At 43.9% G+C, this 21,963-nt stretch overlaps 1 protein-coding gene and 1 pseudogene across 1 annotated transcript in view; one reads left to right on the forward strand and one right to left on the reverse strand.

Moving 5' to 3' along the window:
* SCP2 (sterol carrier protein 2) overlaps positions 1-21,963 on the reverse strand; it is a 120,670-nt gene that overhangs the window by 11,891 nt on the left and 86,816 nt on the right. Inside the window, exons 13-14 of the mRNA XM_045291809.1 lie at positions 16,399-16,501; positions 2,632-2,761 (exon numbers count right to left, since the gene is read on the reverse strand). Of these exons, the coding sequence (XP_045147744.1) occupies positions 2,632-2,761; positions 16,399-16,501 (233 nt within the window). The remainder of the gene's footprint in view (positions 1-2,631; positions 2,762-16,398; positions 16,502-21,963) is intronic.
* On the forward strand, positions 3,190-3,709 carry LOC105978271 (annotated as a pseudogene).

The following is a 21,963-nucleotide window of genomic DNA, read 5'->3' on the forward strand; positions in this document are numbered from 1 at the left end:
TTTCAGCAAATCGCCCTGCCCTGGGTCAAGGTCCTTTCGGGTCTGGATGGGTCACCTAACTTGGGGAGAACATACCCCCAGCTATTTGTAGGAGACCAGCCTTCTCGGAAACGATTCCACAGCTTTCCATAAGAACATTCTATTTTATGGCAACCAACAAACCAAAATGGGAGGCAAACAGGGGAAATGTTTTTTAAAATCACCTACCTGGGCTTCTGAGGCTATAACCCTGAAGTCACCATGTATGAAATACGACTGTATTTCCAAAAGCTCGTCCTATTTCTAAAGGCTAGGGTCTAGAGGAGACATTTCATGTTCCTTCCTGCACCAAAGGATTCTCATAGAATGCTAACATCTTGTCACTTTCTGCCCATTTGGGAGGGGAGGAGGGAGGCAGGGAGACTATATAAATCATTCAGGAACCTTCCACAGCAAAGCCACGCTGGCCTCACCAGATGCCCTGGCTACTGCTCAGCTTTTCTGCCTTCCTCACTCATGGGTTCCTTACGAAGCAGTGAATTAGCAGTGCTCAGGATTTTCTTCTGTCTCCAAGCTCAAAACTCTATGCTAGGGCTCTGCCAACCTCTCCACCTCCAAATGCCCACTCGTTCTCTACCCTCTCAGAGACAGAGGTACCCACCTCTCCTTTCTAAAGGCCAATCCCCCTCCACTTGGCTCCTGATGCTCCTCCGTCCTTCAGGACATCACTCAGAAGGTACACATAGCAAAACCCTACCATCTCAGGTGGACCGCCTGCTCCTGCAGAGCCTCCAGACCCCATCAATGACCCCTCTGGGTCCCTGGCATCCAGCCTTCACCTCATCCCGACTTTCTCACGGCCGACCCTCAGCCGCACCTGCAAACTTGAGACTGTTGGCAACCCCCACCCCCCTCCTTGCTCTCCAGGCCTCTGGTCTCTCTCTTTCCAGCTCATCAGGTCTAAGGTACCAGCTGCATCTTCTAAAACACAGCTCTGATTTGCAGAGTTTTCACTTAAAAACCTCTAGTGAATTGATTATACAAGCATAAGTTAAAAAGTCCAGTTATAAAATTATAGAAACTTCCATTAAATAAAATGACCAAAGTGTGAAGCTACTGCTGTCTCCATCCTCCTCCATTAGGTCCCTCCGCTTCTGAAGGTGGGGCAGCTGTCTCTGCAGCCCCTCCCTGTAGACGGCTGGGCTCTTCTATTGACACCACATCAAAAGAACAGCATGGGGCAGCCCCGAGAGGCTCAGTATGTCCCTGGTAAGTGCCCTTTGAGTTTCAAGAAGGAAAAATAAATCTGAAGGGGAAGATCAGGGCTGCAGGGCGGATAGAGTAAGGTTTCCCAGTGCTGTCCTCATAGGACAGACTGCCCTGCAGCCCTCCAAGAATGAGCATGCGCACTGTCACGAGAGAAGAAAAACACCCCCCCCCCCCTTGGTGCAACTCTCTCTCACCAATGCAATTATCCATTTTCTTTCGTTTTTCATCATAAGCCCTCATGATCATCCTGTGCACATCAACAAATTCTATCAAGATTATGCCATTAGAACCCTCCCCAAATTGTTGCCATCACCTTCTGAGCTGAACTCTGTCTTGCCTATCTTTGAGGTCTTCCTGGCCTTCCTGAAAGGGCTTGGTCCACCTGAAAACAGTTATCTTATGTGAGGCAGCATTCCCGCCAATTTGATGCAAAAGTTCAGTGATTTGGAAAAATATCCACCTTGGTTTTGCTAGAAATTTGTTATTAGCCCTAACCTCAGAATCATTTTTGCCCATGGCATAAAATGCACCCTGTTATTGAAGGGACTCTAACAAGACTAGCATTGGTCTGCAGTCACCACTGGTCTCCAAGGCACGCTGATGCATATTTTGTCTGGAGTGAGCCTGTGTGTGTATGAACGGGAGCCCTAGTGGTGATACTTTTGGACACAGCCTTGTATACACTCAACGTTCACAGCGTGGCATTTTAAGCCTTCCTAAAAAGCTTGTCCCAATTGACCATATTCCTAAACCTCACCATACTCTCTGCCCACCCTCCCCACCAACCCCCAACAAACAAACAAAAACTTCACAGTACAATATAGCTACTACTTACTGGGTGTTTACTATGTACCATTCATTCATGAAGGGCTTGAGATTGATTTTGAACTTGTTTATTTCAATGAAGACCTCCCATATACCAGGTACTACTACTCTTGGTACTGGGAACATAGATAGCAATGAACCACACAGGCAAAAATCTGTCTTCGTGGCACTGAGAGTTCAAGTGGGGAACACGGGCAGTGGGTGCATACGTGAAAAATCACATGAGTACCTGATGACAATAAGTGCAATGAAGAGCAATAAGGCAGGTTTAATAGCTGTCCCTGAGGCGGCCGTACACCTACAAAGGTAGCCCTTTGGGGGAAACCAAAACTCACGCGACTCCATGTGTGTCAGAAGAGGAGGTTCTCCACAGGGTTCTATCAGGCAGTTTTTTGGAAAATAGATCACCAGGCCGACCTTCCAAGGAACTTCGGTGTGGCCCCGAACCCCCCACCTTCTGTTCGTACCAACCAGAGAGCAGGCAGACCCCTCTTCCCAGCTGCCGGCCAGTGTGAACGCCCAGTGCTGCATTATAGATGATGAAGCAGCCCGACTCACCTGAGTTAGGGTGCACTGAGCCTTTGCCGTTCTTCACGTCCACCACCCAGGTGGCCTCTTTACCCCCGGGGCCATCCCTCACCTTGAAGGCAAACACACCACCGATCTTCTTCACAAACTGTTCTCCTTCCTGGAGAGAGAGAGAGAGAGAGAGAGAGAGAGAGAGAATGAATATGAAAGATAAAAGTACTGGCACTGCATTAAGCGTACTTCTCTGACTTCTCCCCTACACAGAGGAACGGTTTGAGCAGATGAGGGTTGTGAGCAGCAGGGCCAGCACGCTGTCTGTCCCCAAGCTCCCTGGGGATCTTTTAGCCAGAAAAGGCTGAAAGGCAACCAGGCCTCAATGTCCACATCTGCCAGACCGAGGGAGGAAAAGGGCGTTCTAGAGACAGCTGGTGGAAGGAAAGGGAGGATGGGGTGGCACGGCGGCCTTTCCTAAGGAAACAACAGCCTTTCCTGGTCTCTGCTCTGAAAGATTCACCCTGTCCTCGCTAAACCCAGAAAGCGCACACCTCCTCTGTAGAAGGGGGATGGAGACCAGAGGCCCATTTTGCCATGAGAACCTGTCAAGGGGTGAAAATAGATGTGTCTGGAAGCAGATGTTTAAAAGTTCCTCTTGATCACATCGTTTGCCACGCATCTTGGTCCACCACAGCAGTAGCAGCAGTAACATGGGCACTATCAGACAGAACTGTCCTCAAACAGTTCTTTCCAATTAGAAAGAGTTTTAGACAGTGTTTGTCATCTATCTACACAGTCTCTCCCAGATGATTATAATTGTAACGCAGAGCTTGCTTTGACATCAGATGGCAGGACTGTAGTATGCTACTGCCCTTCTGTGGACATTCCATACGAACATACAAAACATATTCCTCGGCTAGATCCTATACCTCATAGTAAAGAAACACATGATCATGTGCTGAAAACTCGATTAGAAGTGAAAGATCAGCCCCTTGAGCAAAGGCCTATGATAGAACAACTTAGCAAAATATTCTTTACTACGAAACACTGTTGGTATCCTCAGGGGCAGTATCACAGACGTTGTAAGAAATTAAATCCTCCAAAAGACAGATGATTCCAAGGTCCTCATTAGGAAGCAGAGAGAAATGTTATCTTTTGCCTCATTTGCCACCTGAGGAAAAAAATCCGATGTAGTCCCTACTATGTTATATAATAAAAATTTTTAATTAAAAGGGGGGGGGTGCAAGGTCTTTCCCATATATTTTTGGTTCCCCACCATCAGCATCTAAAAGCGGTCTGAATCAAGGTTTTTTACTGCTCTACCGATTTTCTGAATTCAAATAAAGAATTATGCAAGTAATCTGCCGTCCTCCTGTCACTGACGGATCTTGAAGAATGGAAAAATAGCCTCTTTCTCCCTCCCTGCCTTCTCCATCTTTCCTTCCTGCAAAGTGTAGTCAGCTCCAGGCTGTGAGAGTGGAGAAGCAGGAGTGAGGAGAGAAAGGGAGACGATAAACACACTGGGACCAGCCCTGGGTGAGAGGAAAGCGCAGGGACTGCAGCCCCCGCCCCCCCCCCGCCCCACAGGGCCCATGGGTGGGGCCAGTCCGTGGTGGTGAATGAGGGAGGATGACATCCCCCCATAGGCCTGCTTGAAAAGACACCACCACAATAGCAGCACTGAATTTTTTTCCCCCCTAGAGAAATGCACTCTGTTATGGAAAACTTAATGAGCAATTTTCATAACAAAATTAAATAAATAGGAAAATATAAATCATTCATAATTTCCTCACCAATGTATTTTTAAAATAGGGTCATATTATGCACAGGGTTTTAGAATCTATTTTTATGTTTAATACAATTGCCCTTACTTCTACGGCAGTAAATATTCTTTGGTATCACGCTAAATGGCTACATAGAGTGTTTGATAGGAGTATGTTCCACACCCCGTCCGTTACTTCCCATAGCTTAGTTCTAACTTCCGACTCTTGTAATAATGCTGAGCACAGCATCATTGTAGCTTCCGTTATTTAAGGATAAATTCCGGGAATGAAAAATTCACCCTTTAAGAATGCTGAATCTGGGCTCGGGCAGCACAGGTTTGAAAACCTGGTCCCTTGTGCATATACTTAGATAGCCCTGGGAAAAGTGTGAAACCTCTCTGAGTCTGTTCATTCTTTGTTGTTAAATGGGGATATTAACAGTAGCTATCCTGTAAAGTTGTATGAGAAATGAATTATGTAAATACCCATAAAACAGAGTATTACTCCATGTTTGCATTTTCCTTATTCTATTCCTTGTCTGGTGTTCCTATTTGCCAGTGTTGTTGTTGTTTTCTTTCTCCGACATTTCAATGTTGCATTTTCTTAACGTACTTTACTCTTTACTGTGGAAGTCCTCATAATTATTCTCTTCCAAAGCCTGGCTTTTCTTGCATATTTGGGGAAGACTTTTTCTCCTCTGGACACACTTTATAATCATTTAGTCAGCTCTTCCTTGAAAATGCTATTGGATTTAGAAGGAGTTACATAAGATATAAGACTGACTCGATGGTAACGAGTAATTAATTCTAATAATGTTTCCCACCTTCTTTATTTCAGTCTTACATTCCTGTAAGAATTCATTGCCAAGATCCTTCCCTTTGGTCTCACCATATTTATTCTTTTAAGAAAAGTCTAAGTTCTGTTCAGACACTGTGTAAGTACCTAGAATACTTACATAAATTATTGCCCCTCAGAGGCTTTATAACCTGGCTTCAGATAGTATGCCAAGAGTCTAGCCTAAGCTCCTTTTTTTGCTGGTAGTGGTTTGTTTTATAAAGTGTAGCTTCATTGAGATATAATTTACACATGTAAAACTTACCTTCGTGAAGGGTACGGCTGAGTGGGGTTGGTATTGGCTTTCATGGACTCAATTGTGGGCCCAACACCACTACGTAATGTTAGAACAGTCTCATCAAGCCTGTGCCCACGAGCAGGCACTCGTCTGTCCTCCCTGCCCCAGCTCCTTGTTGGCAGTCCGTATAGATTTGCCGATGCGGACTGGGCGTGTACAGGGAATCATTCAACGTGACGTCTTTTCTGATGAGTTTTTTGGTGACCAGAACAGCGTGTCCGAGGACGGGCCATGTTATACCGTGTCTCCGAATTCCCTCCTGTCTTACGGTGGACTATATTCCACTGGGTGGTTAGACCGTGTTTTGTTGAGTCGTTCTTCAGCTGATGCACATCTGGATGGTTTCTACTTTTTGACGATTCTGAATAATGGTGCTATGAACAAACATGTTTGTATGATTTCATTTCTCTTGATAGAATCCAGCAGTGGAATTGCTGGGTCCCATAGTAACTGTGTGTATTTGTATGTAACTTTTTGAGGAACTGCCTGTTTCCATAGTGGTTGCACCACATTATAATTCCAGTAGCACTCAATGAGGGCTGCATATTTTCCATATCTTGTTGACACTTGTTATTGTGTTTTTTATTTTAATCATCATAGTGGGTCTGCCAAGGAGCTCTGGTGTCACAGTGGGTTGTAAATTGGGCTGCTAACCACAAAGTCAGAAGCCCAGATGGAGCAGTGGGTTATGTGTTGTGCTGAAAACTGCAAGGTCAGCAGTTCAAAACCACGAGGCATTCCAAAAGAGAAAGATGGGGCTTTCTACTCCCATTGAGAATTGGGCTCAGAAACCCACAGGGATAGTTCTACACTGTCCTAAACGGTCGCCATAAGTCAGACTTAAATTAACGGTAGTGAGGTTGAGTTGGTTGGAACCACAAAGTTGGTGGTTCAAACTACCCTCTGCTCCTCAGGAGAAAGACGAGGCTTTCTGCTTCCATAAAGAGGTGCAGCCTTAGAAATCCAAAGGGGCAATGTCTGCTTTGTTGCCTCAATGGCACGTGAGTTTGAGGTTTGGGTTGTTGTTGTTTTTTAAAGTCAGCCTGTCAGTAATTGTTTCACACATAAAGAACACACCTGTGCCTACCTGGAATCAATCATGGGTTTTAAGACTCTAAAAAATATATTTTATATTTTGCCTGTTCTACACTAAGAAAACTATGAGCTTACTTATCTCAACAGCCAGGGAGGCACCTCTTAGATGTGGAGGTAATTACAAGTATTTTCTAGTTAAGCCAAAAAGCCAAAATGACAGTCGAGTTTTTAAAACCAAAGAGAAATTCAATGATTCTGCCTTTCTTACCAGAGTTCACTCTATTTTAAGTTAACTTGGGAAAAGGAAATAAAAATAAATAATAATCTTTGGGGAACGTAGAATTTCTCCTTCAGTTTCTTCAGCTGAGAAACGCAGAGCATATTCGTATTGGGTTTTCACAGGCTAGCTCTTTTCTGATTCATTATAGTATTTTGTCTTCTGCAGCTCCCTTTGGAAATTTCTGTTCAGTTTATTGACCTTATCATTTCTTGCAGCCACTTTAGCTACAGTCAAGAGCACCTTTTAGAGTCGCTTATGACACCCACTTTGACCTTCTCATTCTCCCTGTCTTTTTAAATCTATTCTTGAGATGGTCTACAAATTCAAGTAGGATATCTTCAAGGCAGTACTTTAACTCTTGAGGATTCAATTTTCAGCTTTAACTTAAGCTTGCACATGAGCAATTGCTGGTCTGTTCCAAAACTGGCCTTGACCCAACTGATGACATTGAGTTCCTCCATTAGCTCTTGACACAGATGGAGCCCATTTGATTTCTGTGCATTCTATCTGGAGAGGTCCATGTGTATAGTCACCATTAAGTGTTTGTGAAAAAAAGGTAAGACAAATTATGGCAAATGTGGAAGTACAGAGAACAGTTTGAATGCTTCTTTACATTATTGCAATGAATAAGTCATTGGTCTTGCAAAATTCTCTCATGCAATCTCCAGCATCATTTCTATCACCAACGCCATCTTTTCCAACTACTGATTCTTCTTTGTTTCCAATGTTTGCATCTGACCAAGAGTATTATCAAGGCATCTTGGTTGCATGCTTGAAGGTCAACTAATCCAGGAGGTACTCTTTGATCAAGAACCAACAATACTGAAGGAAGACGTCTACACTGACGGTGCTGGCAAAAACAAGGCTTTGAGAATTGCAAGAAAAACAATTGAGGTGTTTCAACAAATGAATGCAAGGCTGGAAATGCTCACTAATCCATGCCAAGAAGTTTAAAAAAACAGTTACCTGGCCATCCAGCTGGAAGCGACCCATATGTGTACCCATTCCAAAGAAAAGTAATGCAACAGAATCAGGAAATTTACTGAACTGTATCATTATAGCACATGAAAGTAAAATGTTACCGAGGATAATTCCAAACTGGTTGCAGCAGTACATCAACAGGTAGCTGCCAGAAATTCAAGTTATATTAAGAAGAGGATAGAGAATGAGCAATATCATTGTTGATGTCAGATGGATTTTGAATGAAAGCAGGTAATTCCACAAAGATGTTTACCTGTGCTTTCTGAACTATGCAAAGGAATTCCACTGGATGGAGCACAACAAATTGTGGGTAACATTGCAAAGTATGGGAATTCCACTTAACATTGTTCATGCGGAACCTGTACAAACACCAAGAGGCAGTCATGCAAAGAAAACAAGGAAGCACTGCATAATTTAAAACCAGGAAGGGGGCGTGTCAGGATTGTATCTTCCCACACTTATTCAATCCATATGTGAGTAATAGTCCAAGAAGCTGGGATCCATGAAAAAGAATGCGGCATCAGGATTGGAGGAAGACTCATTATCAACCTGTGATATGCAGATTATACAACTTCGCTTGTTGAAAGCCAAGAGGTCTTGAACTATTTACTAATGAAGAATACAACTCAATGTAAAGAAAACCAAACTCCTCACAACTGGACCCATAGATGGCGTCATGATAAATAGAGAAGAGACTGAAGTTGTCAAGGATTTCATTTCACTTGAATCCACAATCAGCACTCGTGGACGCAGCAATCAAGGAATCAAATGACCTGTTATGTTGGGCAAATGTGCTACAAAAGAACTCTCTTAAGTGGTAAAAATCAAAACAATGCCTTGAGAAATAAGGTGACCCAAGCCACCTACTTTCAATCACCTTATACGAATGCGAAAGCTACACAATGAATCAGGACAATCGAAGAAGACTTGATGGTTTGAATCAGGAAGGTGGTGACGAACACTCAGAGTACCATGAACTGCCCCAAACAAGTACAAGGCAGACTGCTCAGAACGTTCCTCAGAAATGAGGCTATCAAGACTTCATCTTACATGCTTTGGACATCCGATCAGAGACCAGTCCCTGAAAAAGGACACCATTAAAGCAGAAGGTCAGCAAAAACTGACCTGGGCTGACCTAGTGGCTGCAACATACTATTATGAAGATGGTATAGGACCAAGCAGTGTTTTATTCTATGGACACTGGGTTGTTATGATGAAGAATGATAGTACTTAACCCTACCACCAACAAAAATTTTCATATGCTTTCACCCTATTGTTTCTTTAGTTTTCAAAAAACCCTATTAACAGTTATCTTCGGGCAGAAGTAATAGCTCATTTGGTAAAACCAGCACCGTGGCTCATAAACACTAAGAAGCACTCTAACTATCCTCTGTACTTCTCCAAAGTAATCTATCTAACGTAACCCCTCTAACACAATCCACCCAATAGCTTTAACTTCAAGTTCCTAAATGATGGCGGCAATGGGATCTGTCTTTTTAGAGATCACAACTAATGTCCTTCAGTGGTCTGAAGGCTATTTGTGTCCATCCCAATTTCCAACCACTTCTATCCTCTCAGGCTTTACACCACGAACCTACATCTGTACCTGGTTCTCTTCTACCCTGTTTCCCCAAAAGTAAGACATCCCCCGAAAATAAGACCTGCTTACAGTTTTGCCTCTCACTGAAATGTAAGGCATCCCCCAGAAAATAAGCCCCCCCCAACCAAGCTACCATAACTCTGGACTCTGGACCGTAGCGGCGGGCCTGGAGCAGACAGGAAGTACGAGGTCTCTTTTAATAAAACAATAAACAATAAATGTGTACCGTATTCTTCTTCATGGGAAAATAAGACATTCCCTGAAAATAAGACCTAGCACATCTTTGGGAGCAAAAATTAATATAAGACACTGTCTTATTTTCGGGGAAACAGGGTATCCCCATGCTTGCTCATGCCACGTTCCCGGATACCCGGCTCTGCCTCAGCTCCCCTACTGGCTCATCTGGAAAGGCTGCTCTGTCTCAACCAGATACTCTGGATGGCTCCTGTGTGTGCGCCCATCAGTGTTTATGTACACTCTTGGTCTCGTGCTTACACACCCCACTGCAAAGGGGATCACATCAACACCTCCAAACTGTAGTCTATGACAGCTGAGCAATTTCTGCCACCAGAACATGAATGACAGGAAAACTGAAAAGTCCTCTCCCGAGTCCCAGTACTGACCAAGGTGTGCAAACATCTGGGCAGGGGAGCAGACTATCGTAAGCATGCTGGTGTGCTGGGTCCCTCACGAGCCAGAGGCCCCGAGATACTATTTGTCGGTGCATCCCTGCCGCCTGCTCAGACAACGCCTCAGCAAGACCCCAGCGAGTCAGAGCAGGAAGGCAGCAGGAAACCTCTACAGCTTCTATCTGCAAACCTGGAGAGAAACCCCTCCAAGCTTCCCGCTTCTCCTCTTACCTCCGGAAGGCCCCTGCACCCTCATTTGCACCGCTCTTTCTTTGGAGAACCAAAGGACCCTCCTATAAAATCACATCCCTTTGGTCGACAGAATGCTTTAAATTCAAGTGGGAGTGAGAGAGGGCTGAGGAAATGAACAAGGAGGAGAGAAAATTAAGAGGGGAAAGGAAACACCTATCTATTGCGAAACTGGAGCACATGGGTACTCAAAGTTCTAAGTGCCTCGCTGGTGAAGAAAGTTCTTCTTTCTGAGTCGGCAAGAGGTCAAGGAGCAGGTCTTGCCTTAAACGTAACAGTAAAAAATAACCTGGGATAACTCATAAAAAGGGCAGCGGGGTAGTGCTGGACAAAGGCGGAAACAAAATCTCGCGCCAGGTTCCCTTTGCGAATGCAGAGAATGCATGAATTGACAAAAGATCCCAAGACTTTCCCTTTCTGGTCCCGCGAACATTTAGAAAAGTGACAATCGTGGGAAGGAGCAGAGAAACAAGAGGACAAGGCCCACGGGGAGGAGGTTAGGGAGGAAGAAAGAATGAAAGTGCCAGTGAGAAGCATACATTTGCAAAGCAAAAAGAAAATGCCAAAATCAAAAAGTACTGCCTTGTTCATCTCAAGAATCCCTAAAGCAAAACTAAACCGGCTGCCCTGAGTCGATCCGGACCCCAGCGACCTTACAGGACAGATCAGAACTGCCCCACACAGTTCCCAAGTCTTTCTCCTTTAGAGCTGCGGGGTCCAACCACTGACCTTTCCGTTAGCAGCCTGATGTGTAACGCACTGCGCCACTCCCTCCCACACACGCGTATTTCAAATACTGGATCGAAAATTTCAATTATCTATTCATTCCATTTCTCCCCAAAGTTTTTTTGTGAAGAAAAATACCCACATGCCATAGATGGCCATATAGATAATCTCTAAATTTTTAAATTTGATTTGGTTCTTATTTTTGTTTTTTTGGACAGAGAAAAATGGAGTGAAATTTGGCATAGCAACTATCCCAAGTATTAGTGACACGAAAAAAATATTCTCAAGCTGACAGAATTCAACATCACTTTAAGTCAGTGGTTCTCAACCTTCCTTGTGCCATGACCCTTTCATTCAGTTCCTCATGTTGTGGTGACCTGGCCACAACCATAAAATTATTTTCGTTGCTACTTCATCACTGTCATTTTGCTACTGTTATGAACGACCCCTGTGAAACGGTCGTTTGGCCCCCAAAGGAGTTGCGACACACAGGTTGAGAACCGCTGCTTTAAGTGAATACTGATAACAAAAGAAATTTTTGAAAAGCTATTTTAGCAAAGATTTTTTTAAGAACAAAATAATTTGACCGACACAACTGGAGAAAGAATGTGACACTTTCAAGGACAGTCTGTCAATTAGTACCCTCTTCCTGGTGGTTCAGGGTAAAGACAAGGCTTTCTACTCCTATAAACAGTGACAGTCTCCCAAACCTATAAGGGCAGTTCTACTCTGGCCTATGGGGTCACTCTTAAGTCTGTTTATTGGCCATTGTTGGCACAATACACCTTGACTAGCTCATGTAGTATGGTCCATAGTGAGCATGTGGCCCAGAGAAAAGGGTTAGACTCAATAGGTGGACCCATGTGGTTGGATCCCCAGAGGACGACCCCAGGGCCAGAGCAGCCATCCAGAGTTTTGAGTCCTGGCCCGTCCCTACCTCAGGAAGGTTGCTGATCAGTCTGGAAACCCTAGAAACATCATCATCACGTCCCTTGACAAGACACATCAGTCGCCCGAGAAATCCTTTGTCTATAAGGGGTATGTTTGCCTTATAAGTGGGGGCTCTACCAGGAACACACCCAGCTTTGTTTATTTCCAACTACTCGGATCCCCTCAGCTGCTGTTTAATCTGAATTATGTGACTGTGGCTATAACTGAGCCTTGTAGAGTCTCAAAACTAAAAGCAAATAATGAAATCTTAAAATCCCCACAATGTAAAACACTGAAGTCAATCTGTAACTTTGACTGAAGAGAACGACTCTCTTTTCTGGAGAAAGAGCCAAGGTTAGCTTGACTTAATAGGATGATTATCTACCAAAACCTAATTTTTCTATATAAAGTAGTTCTGTCCATGTAAGATCCAAGTTCAGTGTGAGACCAAAAAAAGCAAATTAGCAACCACTTTGGAAAAATTCAAACACAAAGTCTTAAGAAGAATTATAACAGCCCGGGAGGGTGGAGGGGGTGGTGGTGGAAAAGGGGAACCAATTACAAGGATCTACATATAACCTCCTCCCTAAGTAGGTGAAGGGAGACGTTGGACAGTGTAAGATAAGACAAAATAATAATAATTTATAAATTATCAAGGGTTCATGAGGGAGGGGGGAGCAGGGAGGGAGGGGGAAAACTGAGGATCTGATACCAAGGGCTCAAGTAGAAAGCAAATGTTTTGAGAATGATGACGGCAACAAATGTACAAATGTGCTTGACACAATGGATGTATGTAGGGATTATGATAAGAGTTGTATGAGCCCCCAATAAAATGATTTTTTTAAAAAAAGAATTCTAACATCTGGCACCTTAAAAAGCTCCTTTTAGAATCGTACTCCTTTGAATGATTCTAAGTAGGCTCTATTTCACTTCAGAAGAAAACGTCATCAAAATAGATCGGAATACTTCTACAGATCATCTTAGTTATCCAGGGTGGCTGAAACAGAAATACTGACAGTGGGAGGCTGTAGCAAACAGAAACTGACTTTCTCGAAGGCTAAGAGGCCTGAAGTCTGCGTGCCAGCTCAAGGCAAAGGCTTTCTCTCTCTGTCAGCTCTGGAGGGAGGGAGGTCCTTATGACCTTCTGGGCGAGCTTCAGGTGGCGTGGCATCTCTCTTCCCATCCCTGCTCACTTGCTGGCTTTTTTAATCTCTTTGATAACTCAAAATAGATGGAATCAAACACACCCTACACTAATCTTATCTCAGAAGGAGCTCTGGTGACAGACTAGGTTAAGTGATAGGCTGCTAACCAGAAGGTCAGCAGTTCGAATCCACCAGTTGCTCCCTGGGAGAAAGATACGCCTTTCTGTTTCTGTACAGATTTACAGCCTCAGAAACCTTTGGGAACAGTGCTATTTTGCCCTGTGGTGTCACTATGAGTCAGAATTGGCCCAATAACACTGGGGCTTTGAGTTTAATCTTATCTCATTAACAATAAAGACAACTCTTTCCCAAATGAGATTATAACCATAGGCAATGTTGTTATGGTTAGGTGCCATCTAGAAGGTTCTGACCCATATCAACCCTCAGGACAACCGAACAAAACACTGCCCAGTCCTGCACCATCCTCACAATCATTCCAATATCAGAGCCAATTATTGCACCACTGTGTCCATCTCCTGGAAAGCCTTCCTTTTCGCTGCCCCTCCACTTTACCAAGCATGATGTCCTTCTCCAGGTACTGGCCTCATGTGACAATATGTCCAAAGTCTGTAAGATGAAGCCTTGCCTTTGCTGCCTCTACAGAGCACTCGGGCTATATTTCTTCCTAGACAGATTTGTTTTAGTGGTGTATGGTACTTTCAATATTCTTCGTCAGCACCACAATTCAAAATGCATCCACATTATTCTTTGGGCTTCCTTATTCAATGTCCAACTGTCACATGCATATGAGGCCACGGAAAGTACCATGGCTCGGATCAGGTTCACCTTAGTCCTCAAAGTATTATCCTTGTTTTGCAACACTTCAAAGTATTACCCTTGTTTTGCAACACTCTAAAGAGTTCTTGCGCAGCAGAGTTACCCAATCAACAAATCTTACGATCTCGTGCTGATGCTTCCATGAGCATTGATTGTGGCTCAAAGACAAAATCCTGACCACTTCAACTTTTGCTCCACTCTCATGGAGTTACCCATTGGTTTAGTTGTGAGGATTTGGGTCTTCTTTACATTAAGTTGTAACCCACAGTGAAGGCTACAGGCCTTGATCCTTGTCAGCAAGTCCTCCTCGTTTCCAGCAAGCAAGATTGTGTCCTTTGCATATTGCAGGATCCTAACAAACCTTCCTCCCATCCTGATGCCACATTCTTCTTCACATAATCCACTTTTCTGATGATTTGCTCAGCATACAGACTGACCAAGTGAGGTGAGAGGATTCAACCAGGATGCACACTTTTCCTGATTTGAAACCATGCAGCATATTCCCTTGTTCTGTTCGCACAACTGCCTCTTGATCCATGTGCAAGTTTCACATGAGCACAATGAAGTGTTCTTGTATTCCCTTTCTTCTCAAGGTTATAGTTTATTATGGCCCGTACAGTAAATGCCTTTGCACAGTCAATAAAACACAAGTCAACACCTTTCTGGTCTTCTCTGCTTTCAGTCAAGATCCATCTGACATCAGTAATGATATCCCTTGGTCCACATCCTCTTCTGAATCCGGTCTGAGCTTCTGGAAGCTCCATCACTGTACTGCTGCAACTATTGGATGAAAAATTTCACTTGCATATGTCAATGATATTGTTCTACAGTTTGAGGTCTCTGTTGAATCCCTTTTCTTTGGAATAGGCATAAAGACAGATCTCTTCCAGTCAGTTGGTCAAGTAGCTATCTTTCAAATTTCCTGGCTAGACCAGTGAGTGCTTCCAGTGATTTATCAGCTTGTTGAAACTTTTCCATTGCAATTCCATCAATTCCTGGAGCCTGTCTTTGACTAATGCTTTTAGTGCCACGTAACTTCTTCCTTCAGCAGCCATGGGTTCCTGCTCACACATGACCTCCTAAAATGGTAAACTGTCAACTAGTTCTTTTCAGTACAGTGACTTTGTGTATTCTTTTCATCTTCCTTGATGCTTCCTGCACAAGTCAATATTTTGCCCATAGAATTGTTCGAAGAAAAAAAAATAAAAATAAAAGAATTGTTCGAGATCGTAATTAGAGGCTTGAATATTTTCCTGAGTTCTTTCAGTTTCGGATATGCTGAGCACGTTCTTCCCTTTTGGTTTTCTAATTCTAGGTATTTACACGCTGTGATATAATATTTGGCCTTGTCTTCTTGAGCTAGCTGCCCTTGCGAATTTTCTACTCAACTCTTTGACTTCATCCGTTCTTCCCATTGCTTTAGCTACTCTACAATTAGAGCAAGTTTCAGAGTCTCTTCTGACATCCTTTGATCCTTTCTTTCTGTCCTGTCTTTTAAATGACCTTTTGCTTTCTTCCTGAATGATGGTCTGATGCCCTCTCACAACTCATCAGGTCTTCTGTCATTAGTATTCAATGCGTCAAATGTGTACTTGGGATGTTCTCGAAATTCAGGGGGGACTGACTCCAGGTTGTATTTTGGCTTTTGTGGACTTGTTTTCATTTTCTTCAGTTTTATCCTGAACTGACCTATGAGCAGTTGATGGTCTGTTCCACAGTCGGCCCCTAGTCTGGTTGTAGCTGCTAGTATTGAGCTTGTCCATTATGTCTTTCCACATGCAGCCAATTTTATTTCTGGGTATTCCATCTGGGGAAGTCCATGTGTACAGTCGCCTTTTGTGTTATTAAAAAAGCTATTTGCTATGAACAAGTCATTGGTTTTGCAAAATTCTACCATGCAATCTCCAGTTTCATTTCTATCACTAAGTCCATGATTTCCAACTACTGTATTCCAATTGCATAGAGGTTATAATTTATAATTCATATTTTTGAGGGAACATATGCAATCAATAACACTTATTCGTTTTGTTTATAACTGAGTATCTGCTTGACAAAGTTTGAACAGAAAAGAGTGATAAAGTTTAGGCTTCTTCCCCTCCTCCACCGCAAAGAAAGATTTCAACAGCATTTTATTCCAAACTCCCCGCTATCGAGTCGACTCTGACTTACAATGGCTCTAAAGCACAGAGTGCAACTGCCCAGGCGGGTTTCTGATACTTCACATATGGACAGGAATAGACAGCCTCATCTCGCTACTGATTTTGTGGTAGTTCTTTAAATTCCATAAATCTAGAAATTTACACATTTCTATATTATACACTACCTAAAATTACAAGTAAACCTGAATAAGACACTCAGAAATCTAAAACACACTGAATCCAAGACAGCAAGATACAAATTTTCAAGTTAGACCAACTTGATGAAACACCTGAAACTCGTGTCTGCTTCCTCCAGCCCCAGGAACTCTCACTGGTGCAAACGCCACATGGATCTTACCTCTTCAAGCTTCTTCTCAATCTCTCTGAAGACAAGATCTGCCTTAAAACCATCCGATGCAGAGCCCGTCAGAGCAGCCTCAATGTGATGAGTTCTAAGAGAACTGGAAGGGAAAAAATTATTTCAATCCATGGAATCACATTGGCACTAGAATTGTCAACATTTATATAACAGTCATTTTCAAGATTATGAGTTGCGGTGCTACAGACTGTCGAAAGAACACACAGATCTGCCTTGAAACAAGCATAGTCAAAGTTCTCCCCAGAGGCAACGTTGGCAAGACTGTCTTGTGTACTTTGGACGTGTTGTCAGGAGAGACCAGTCCCTGGAGAAGGACAACATGCTTGGTAAAGTGCAGGGGCAGCAGAAAAGGGGAAGGACCTCGAGATGGATTGATACGGGGGCTGCAACAATGGGCTCAAGCAGAACAACTGTGGGTGTGGAACGGGACCACACACGGGCAGAATCGTCAGGAGGCTGAAGAAGGTGAAGGCACATTAGCACATGACGGTTCATTCAGTGTGGCAGTGTGGCTCTGCCATTGGGCTCAGTGGTCGGTTAAGCAGTGATCTGCGTGTTGCTGGGTACATATTTCTTGGTGATGAACATTTAAATCTCATAAACTTAAGCAGCTCTCCATCCATCATGGGGACGGGCCTCATCCAATTTATTAAAACCTTAAAGCAAAAAAGTGAGGTTTTCTGAGAGAAAAGAATTCTTCAAGACTGTAGCTGAGCTGTCCTATTCCACACGGTCTACTGAGTTTGGACAAAGACTGCCAAAGTGTCTGGCCTGTGGCTTGATTTTGACCTTGCCATCTTCCAATACCAAGTGAGGTAAGTCCTGGAAATAAATCTCTCCATATGTGTGTGTGTGTGTGTGTCTTGTTAGTCTATTTCAAGGCAAACACAGCATGCTAGGTAACTGCTGTGACCTATCAGTGCATGCAGTGATGTCTGGGACTGAGGCCAGACGACAGAGGAGGGACACCTTACGAAGATCAAGAGTGTAGCAGCTCCTTTATCAATCTCTCTTCCCTGTAACACACTCTTTTTACCCCTCTTTCCTTCTTCAATAGACCTACTTCTCCTTTGCTTCTTCCAATAGTGCCACAGACTTCGTCAAGTGCTTGCCATAAGCCACAGGCACGGTCGGAGGCACTGGGGCTTTCAGAGTGAACAAATCAGACCTAGGCCCTGCCCTCACAGAAGTTTTATTCTTCCACTGGCGGGGAAAAGGAAGTAAAGATATGAAGTAACTGGAGGTTGTAGTGAGCTTGGCCGCTATCTGAAAGACTGGAGGCTGGAGTTCACACAGATGCCTAGGAAGAAAGGCCTGGCAATCTACGTTTACAAACTCAGCCATTAAAAACCCTATGAAGCACAACAAGGGCCTCACACATAGCAATGATGTGATGGCACGGGCCCAGGCAGGGATTCGGTCTGTTGGACACGGCCCCTCGGAGTTGGAAATGAAGGGATGGCACCGACCCTCCACCGACACCTGGGAGCTCGCTAGAGGAAACCTTTCCACTCTAATAGGTGTTACCTTAGCCACAGCAGGCACTATTTATTTCTTTTTTAACGGGTGAAATTGACACTGCATTAAACACTTCCTTATCTAGATCCTACTTTCTTTTTTTTTTTCTGTTTTCTAGATCCTACTTTCAATCTATGCCACTTAGAGCAAAATTATCCACAGTAACCACCCCCCAGAAGTCTGAACGACTGATCAAAATTAAATGGCCACAAGGAGTTCTGCTGCACAAGGCTACTGGGTTGCAATTTTCAGCTTTTAATCATCACCATGCCCTCCTCCAGTCTTGGCACTCCATTAACTATGATACGATTATAATTGACACTAAGGCTTCGCCGTGTATAAGAAATCCTCTTGATACTTTATAGGGCAGAAACTAGACAAGCTTCCAAAGGCCATAGTTTATCTCTTCACTCTGTTTGTTTTGAAAAGTACATCAAGCTACCGATTAACTAATCTCTTCATCCAGCTAAGAAAATAATCTTCTCATCCAGCTAAGAAAACAGACTGTCAAGTTTACCAATGTGTTCTGAGCAGGGCTCATTTCTTTCATACGTGGCCTGCTCCGAACAATATCCCAGTTTAAGCAGACTCAGAAGATACGGTTCACACAACAGGGCACTCATGACTGTCTTTCTATCCAAAGTTCTCTTGGTAGAAAGCAAATTCTGGTTTGGTTTTGATTTTCAAATGTGGGAAGCCTTCTGAAATAAATCTAGTATGTGATGTGCTAGAAGAAACTGCTATGGGTTGAATTGTCTCTCTCCTTTCCCCCAAATATGTAGAAGTTCAAACTCTTTCAGCTGGAAAAGGTGACTTTGTTGGGAAACAGGGTCACTCGCTAAAGATGTTGCCAGCTACGTTCAACATGAGCTTTTGCCAGAGTAGGGTGGGTTCTAATCCCACCCCAGCGCTGCCCTTATAAAGGGAATGTTCTCGATTCCCTCTGACACTTCCTGACAGATGTCCTAATAGAGCACAGAACAGAGGCTCTGCAACAATGCCAAAGCCTGGAAGTGCCAACAGAGCGGGAGTGTAAGAAGCAGGTGGGAGTAGGAATCCTGATACCCACCTATGTCTTCAGATAAGTTGTTTCAATGCTGGTCATCCGCCTTCTCCATAACCTACATATAGCTACCTACCAGGCGGGGTTTTAGTAGGGTAAACAATGATTTATGCCTGTGAAAGACCTCGCGTGGTACTGGTACATACTAGGCCATCACAAACTGGCCGCTGAAGAACACTGACAACTCAGTAATGAAAAGACATGTGACCCAAGGAGAAAATGACGGAAAGATCTGAAGAGACACTTCTCTAAGGAAGATATACTAATGATCAATAAGCACAGAAGAGAACCTCACTACCCACGAGAAAAGTACAAATCCCACACCACCATGAGATGCCACTTCACACTCAGGAAGGCAGCTAAAGTCAAAAAGGGCAATGAATGCTGACACTCTGGAACCCTCAGCCGATGGAAACGTACTGATACATGCTACACCATGGACCCAGGGGTGAACCCTGGAAACACTACACTACATGTGAGAAGCCAGACACACAAAACCACAAGCTACTGCAAGATCCCATTGTTAGGAAGTGTCAGCAATAGGCACACTAATAGAGAGACGGCTGATGGGCATGGGGTTTCTTGGGGGGGGGGGCAGGTGAAAATGCTCTCAAATGCATTGTGGTGATAGCTGCACAGCTCTGTGACCCCGCTAAAGTCCACCAAATTATATCCACTTAGATGGGGTGAACTGCACGTCATGAGAATTTTATCCCAATAAAGCTGGTTAAGAGTAAGCCTCTGAAAGTGGCTACTGTGCGACTCTTCCTGATGTGGCTGAACTATTGAACTGTATGATGTGAACCATATGCCAATAAAACAGTTGGAAAAAATTAAATCGATGGCTGCTGCCATTCTTAGTATTTAAGAAAAACCCAAACCCTTACATTTTTACTAATCTTTATCCCTAAACCTGACCTTTTGCTAGTAATTAACTTATTCTGATTAGGGAGGTTGTGCAATGTACTAGGGAGGCATACAATTCTTTTGCAATCAGCAACTCCCCTCGACCCCATCACAGGCAGGGAGGTGGCAGGGAGGTGAAAGACTGAAAAGAAACCATGGGGACTTGTTGGGTGCTGGGACCAGATCCTCCTCGGCTGAGCTCTGGGCTGCAACAAGTTGGCTGAGTTCCCCATTCTGTACAAAAAGTTAAAACTTCATCTCCCCTCTACCCCCCACCAACCTGTAGGTAATACTTACAATTTACTAAATAAAATATTTTAAACAGTGGCATTGTTTTGGCCATTTAAACAGTTGCATGAATGAGAGGAACGGGAGAGAAGAAAAGGAAAATCGAAACTTCTGAGTCACTACGTGTCAGGTACTTTTTACTCATTAGTTCTCAAATCTCTGACATGGCTATTCTTAATATTTTCTTAATGAGGATGAAATCAACATATCCAAAGCAGGTAGTATGACTGAGAAGTTGATGGTGCTCTCTAGCCACTAATCAACATTGCCTTTCTTACCTTTCTGATAATGCCAGTCTATACCCCTTTCCCCCTAAGGTGTGGCATATACCCAGTATCCCTTGTCACTGAGTTGGTTCCAATTCAGAGAAACTCTCTAGGCATAGCTGAACTTCTCTAAAGGGTTTACCAGGCTGTTCATCCTCATGGGAGCAGATAGCCTCATTTTCTCCCTTAGAGCAGCTGCTGGGGCACAGAGCAGCCAGTGAGTGAAATGGCTGGTGGGTTCCAACGGCTGACTTTGTGGCTGGTAACCCAACACTGAACCTACCCATAACACCACCAAGGCTCGAGTGTGGCATATGGAAGGCATTCAAGTCATCCTGGAGCTTCTTCATTGTAGCTGCTAACTAGTGACTGTGTTAGAATGGATAGAGATATAAATCATATAAGATTAATATATTCATTCCCTGTTATGGTCGGGTGCCACTCAGTTGGTTGACTCACAGAACCCAACAAGGGCTGGTCATGTGGCACGCTCACAATTGTTCTTCTGCTTGAGCTTGCTGCTGCAGCCACTGCTGCCAATCCATCTTATCAAGGGTCTCCTCTTTCCCACTGGCCCTGTGCGTTACCAAGCATGATGTCCTTTTCCAAGGACTGGTCTCTCTTAACAGCGTGTCCAAATACACGAGACGAACAAGTCGTGCCACTCTTCCTTCTGAAAAGCATTCTGGCTGTACTTCCTCCAAAACAGAGCTGTGTGTTCTTCTGGCAGTCCACAGTACTTTCTCTGTTCCTCGCCAGCAGGAGTCAAATGCATCAGTTCTTCTGGGGTCTTCACTGTTCATTCCTTAGAAACCTATTTTTATTCGCCCGATCTGACCCCGCCACACTGAGGCAAAGCACTGGGGGAGTGCAGCGGAACAGCAAGGGAGGGGAGCAGCAAGGTCCCCAGGGAATGCTGAAGGTGGACTTTGGGGCCAGGGCGTGGTGCCCCAACAGACTGGACTAGAAAACACTCCTAAAGGCCAGCGATTCTTGAACTAACTACAACCCTTTCTTTCTTGTGTTTTAATTTGTTCTTGGTCAGTGGTTTGTTGTTGTTGCTGTTTTGTTGTACTTTGTTGCTTGGTTTTGCTCTGTCTTGTTTTTGTGCATGTTATTATCTCCACAGGTCTGTCTAAATAAGATAGGCTGGATGAACAATCTGGAGGAGAAAACAATGGACCGACAGTTCCGGGGGAACATGGGAGAGGGGGAGGTTGGGGGAAAGGAAGTGGTGTTAACAAACCCAGGGACAAGGAAACAACAAGTGATCCAAATTGGTGGTGAGGTGGGTGAGAGGGGGCCTGGTAGGGCATGATCAAGGGGAATGTAACAAAGAGGAAGTACTGAAACCCTGGTGGGGACTGAGCATGATAGTGGGATAGGAGGGAAATCAAGGGAAATAGAAGAAAGAGCTGGGAGGCAAAGGGCATTTATAGAGGTCTAGATAAAGACATGTACATATGCAAATATATTTATATGAGGATGGGGAAATAGATCTAT

Source organism: Echinops telfairi, unplaced genomic scaffold, assembly GCF_000313985.2.
Source record: "Echinops telfairi isolate 266 unplaced genomic scaffold, ASM31398v2 ScPeMD7_443;HRSCAF=831, whole genome shotgun sequence".
Taxonomy (NCBI): Eukaryota; Metazoa; Chordata; class Mammalia; order Afrosoricida; family Tenrecidae; genus Echinops; species Echinops telfairi.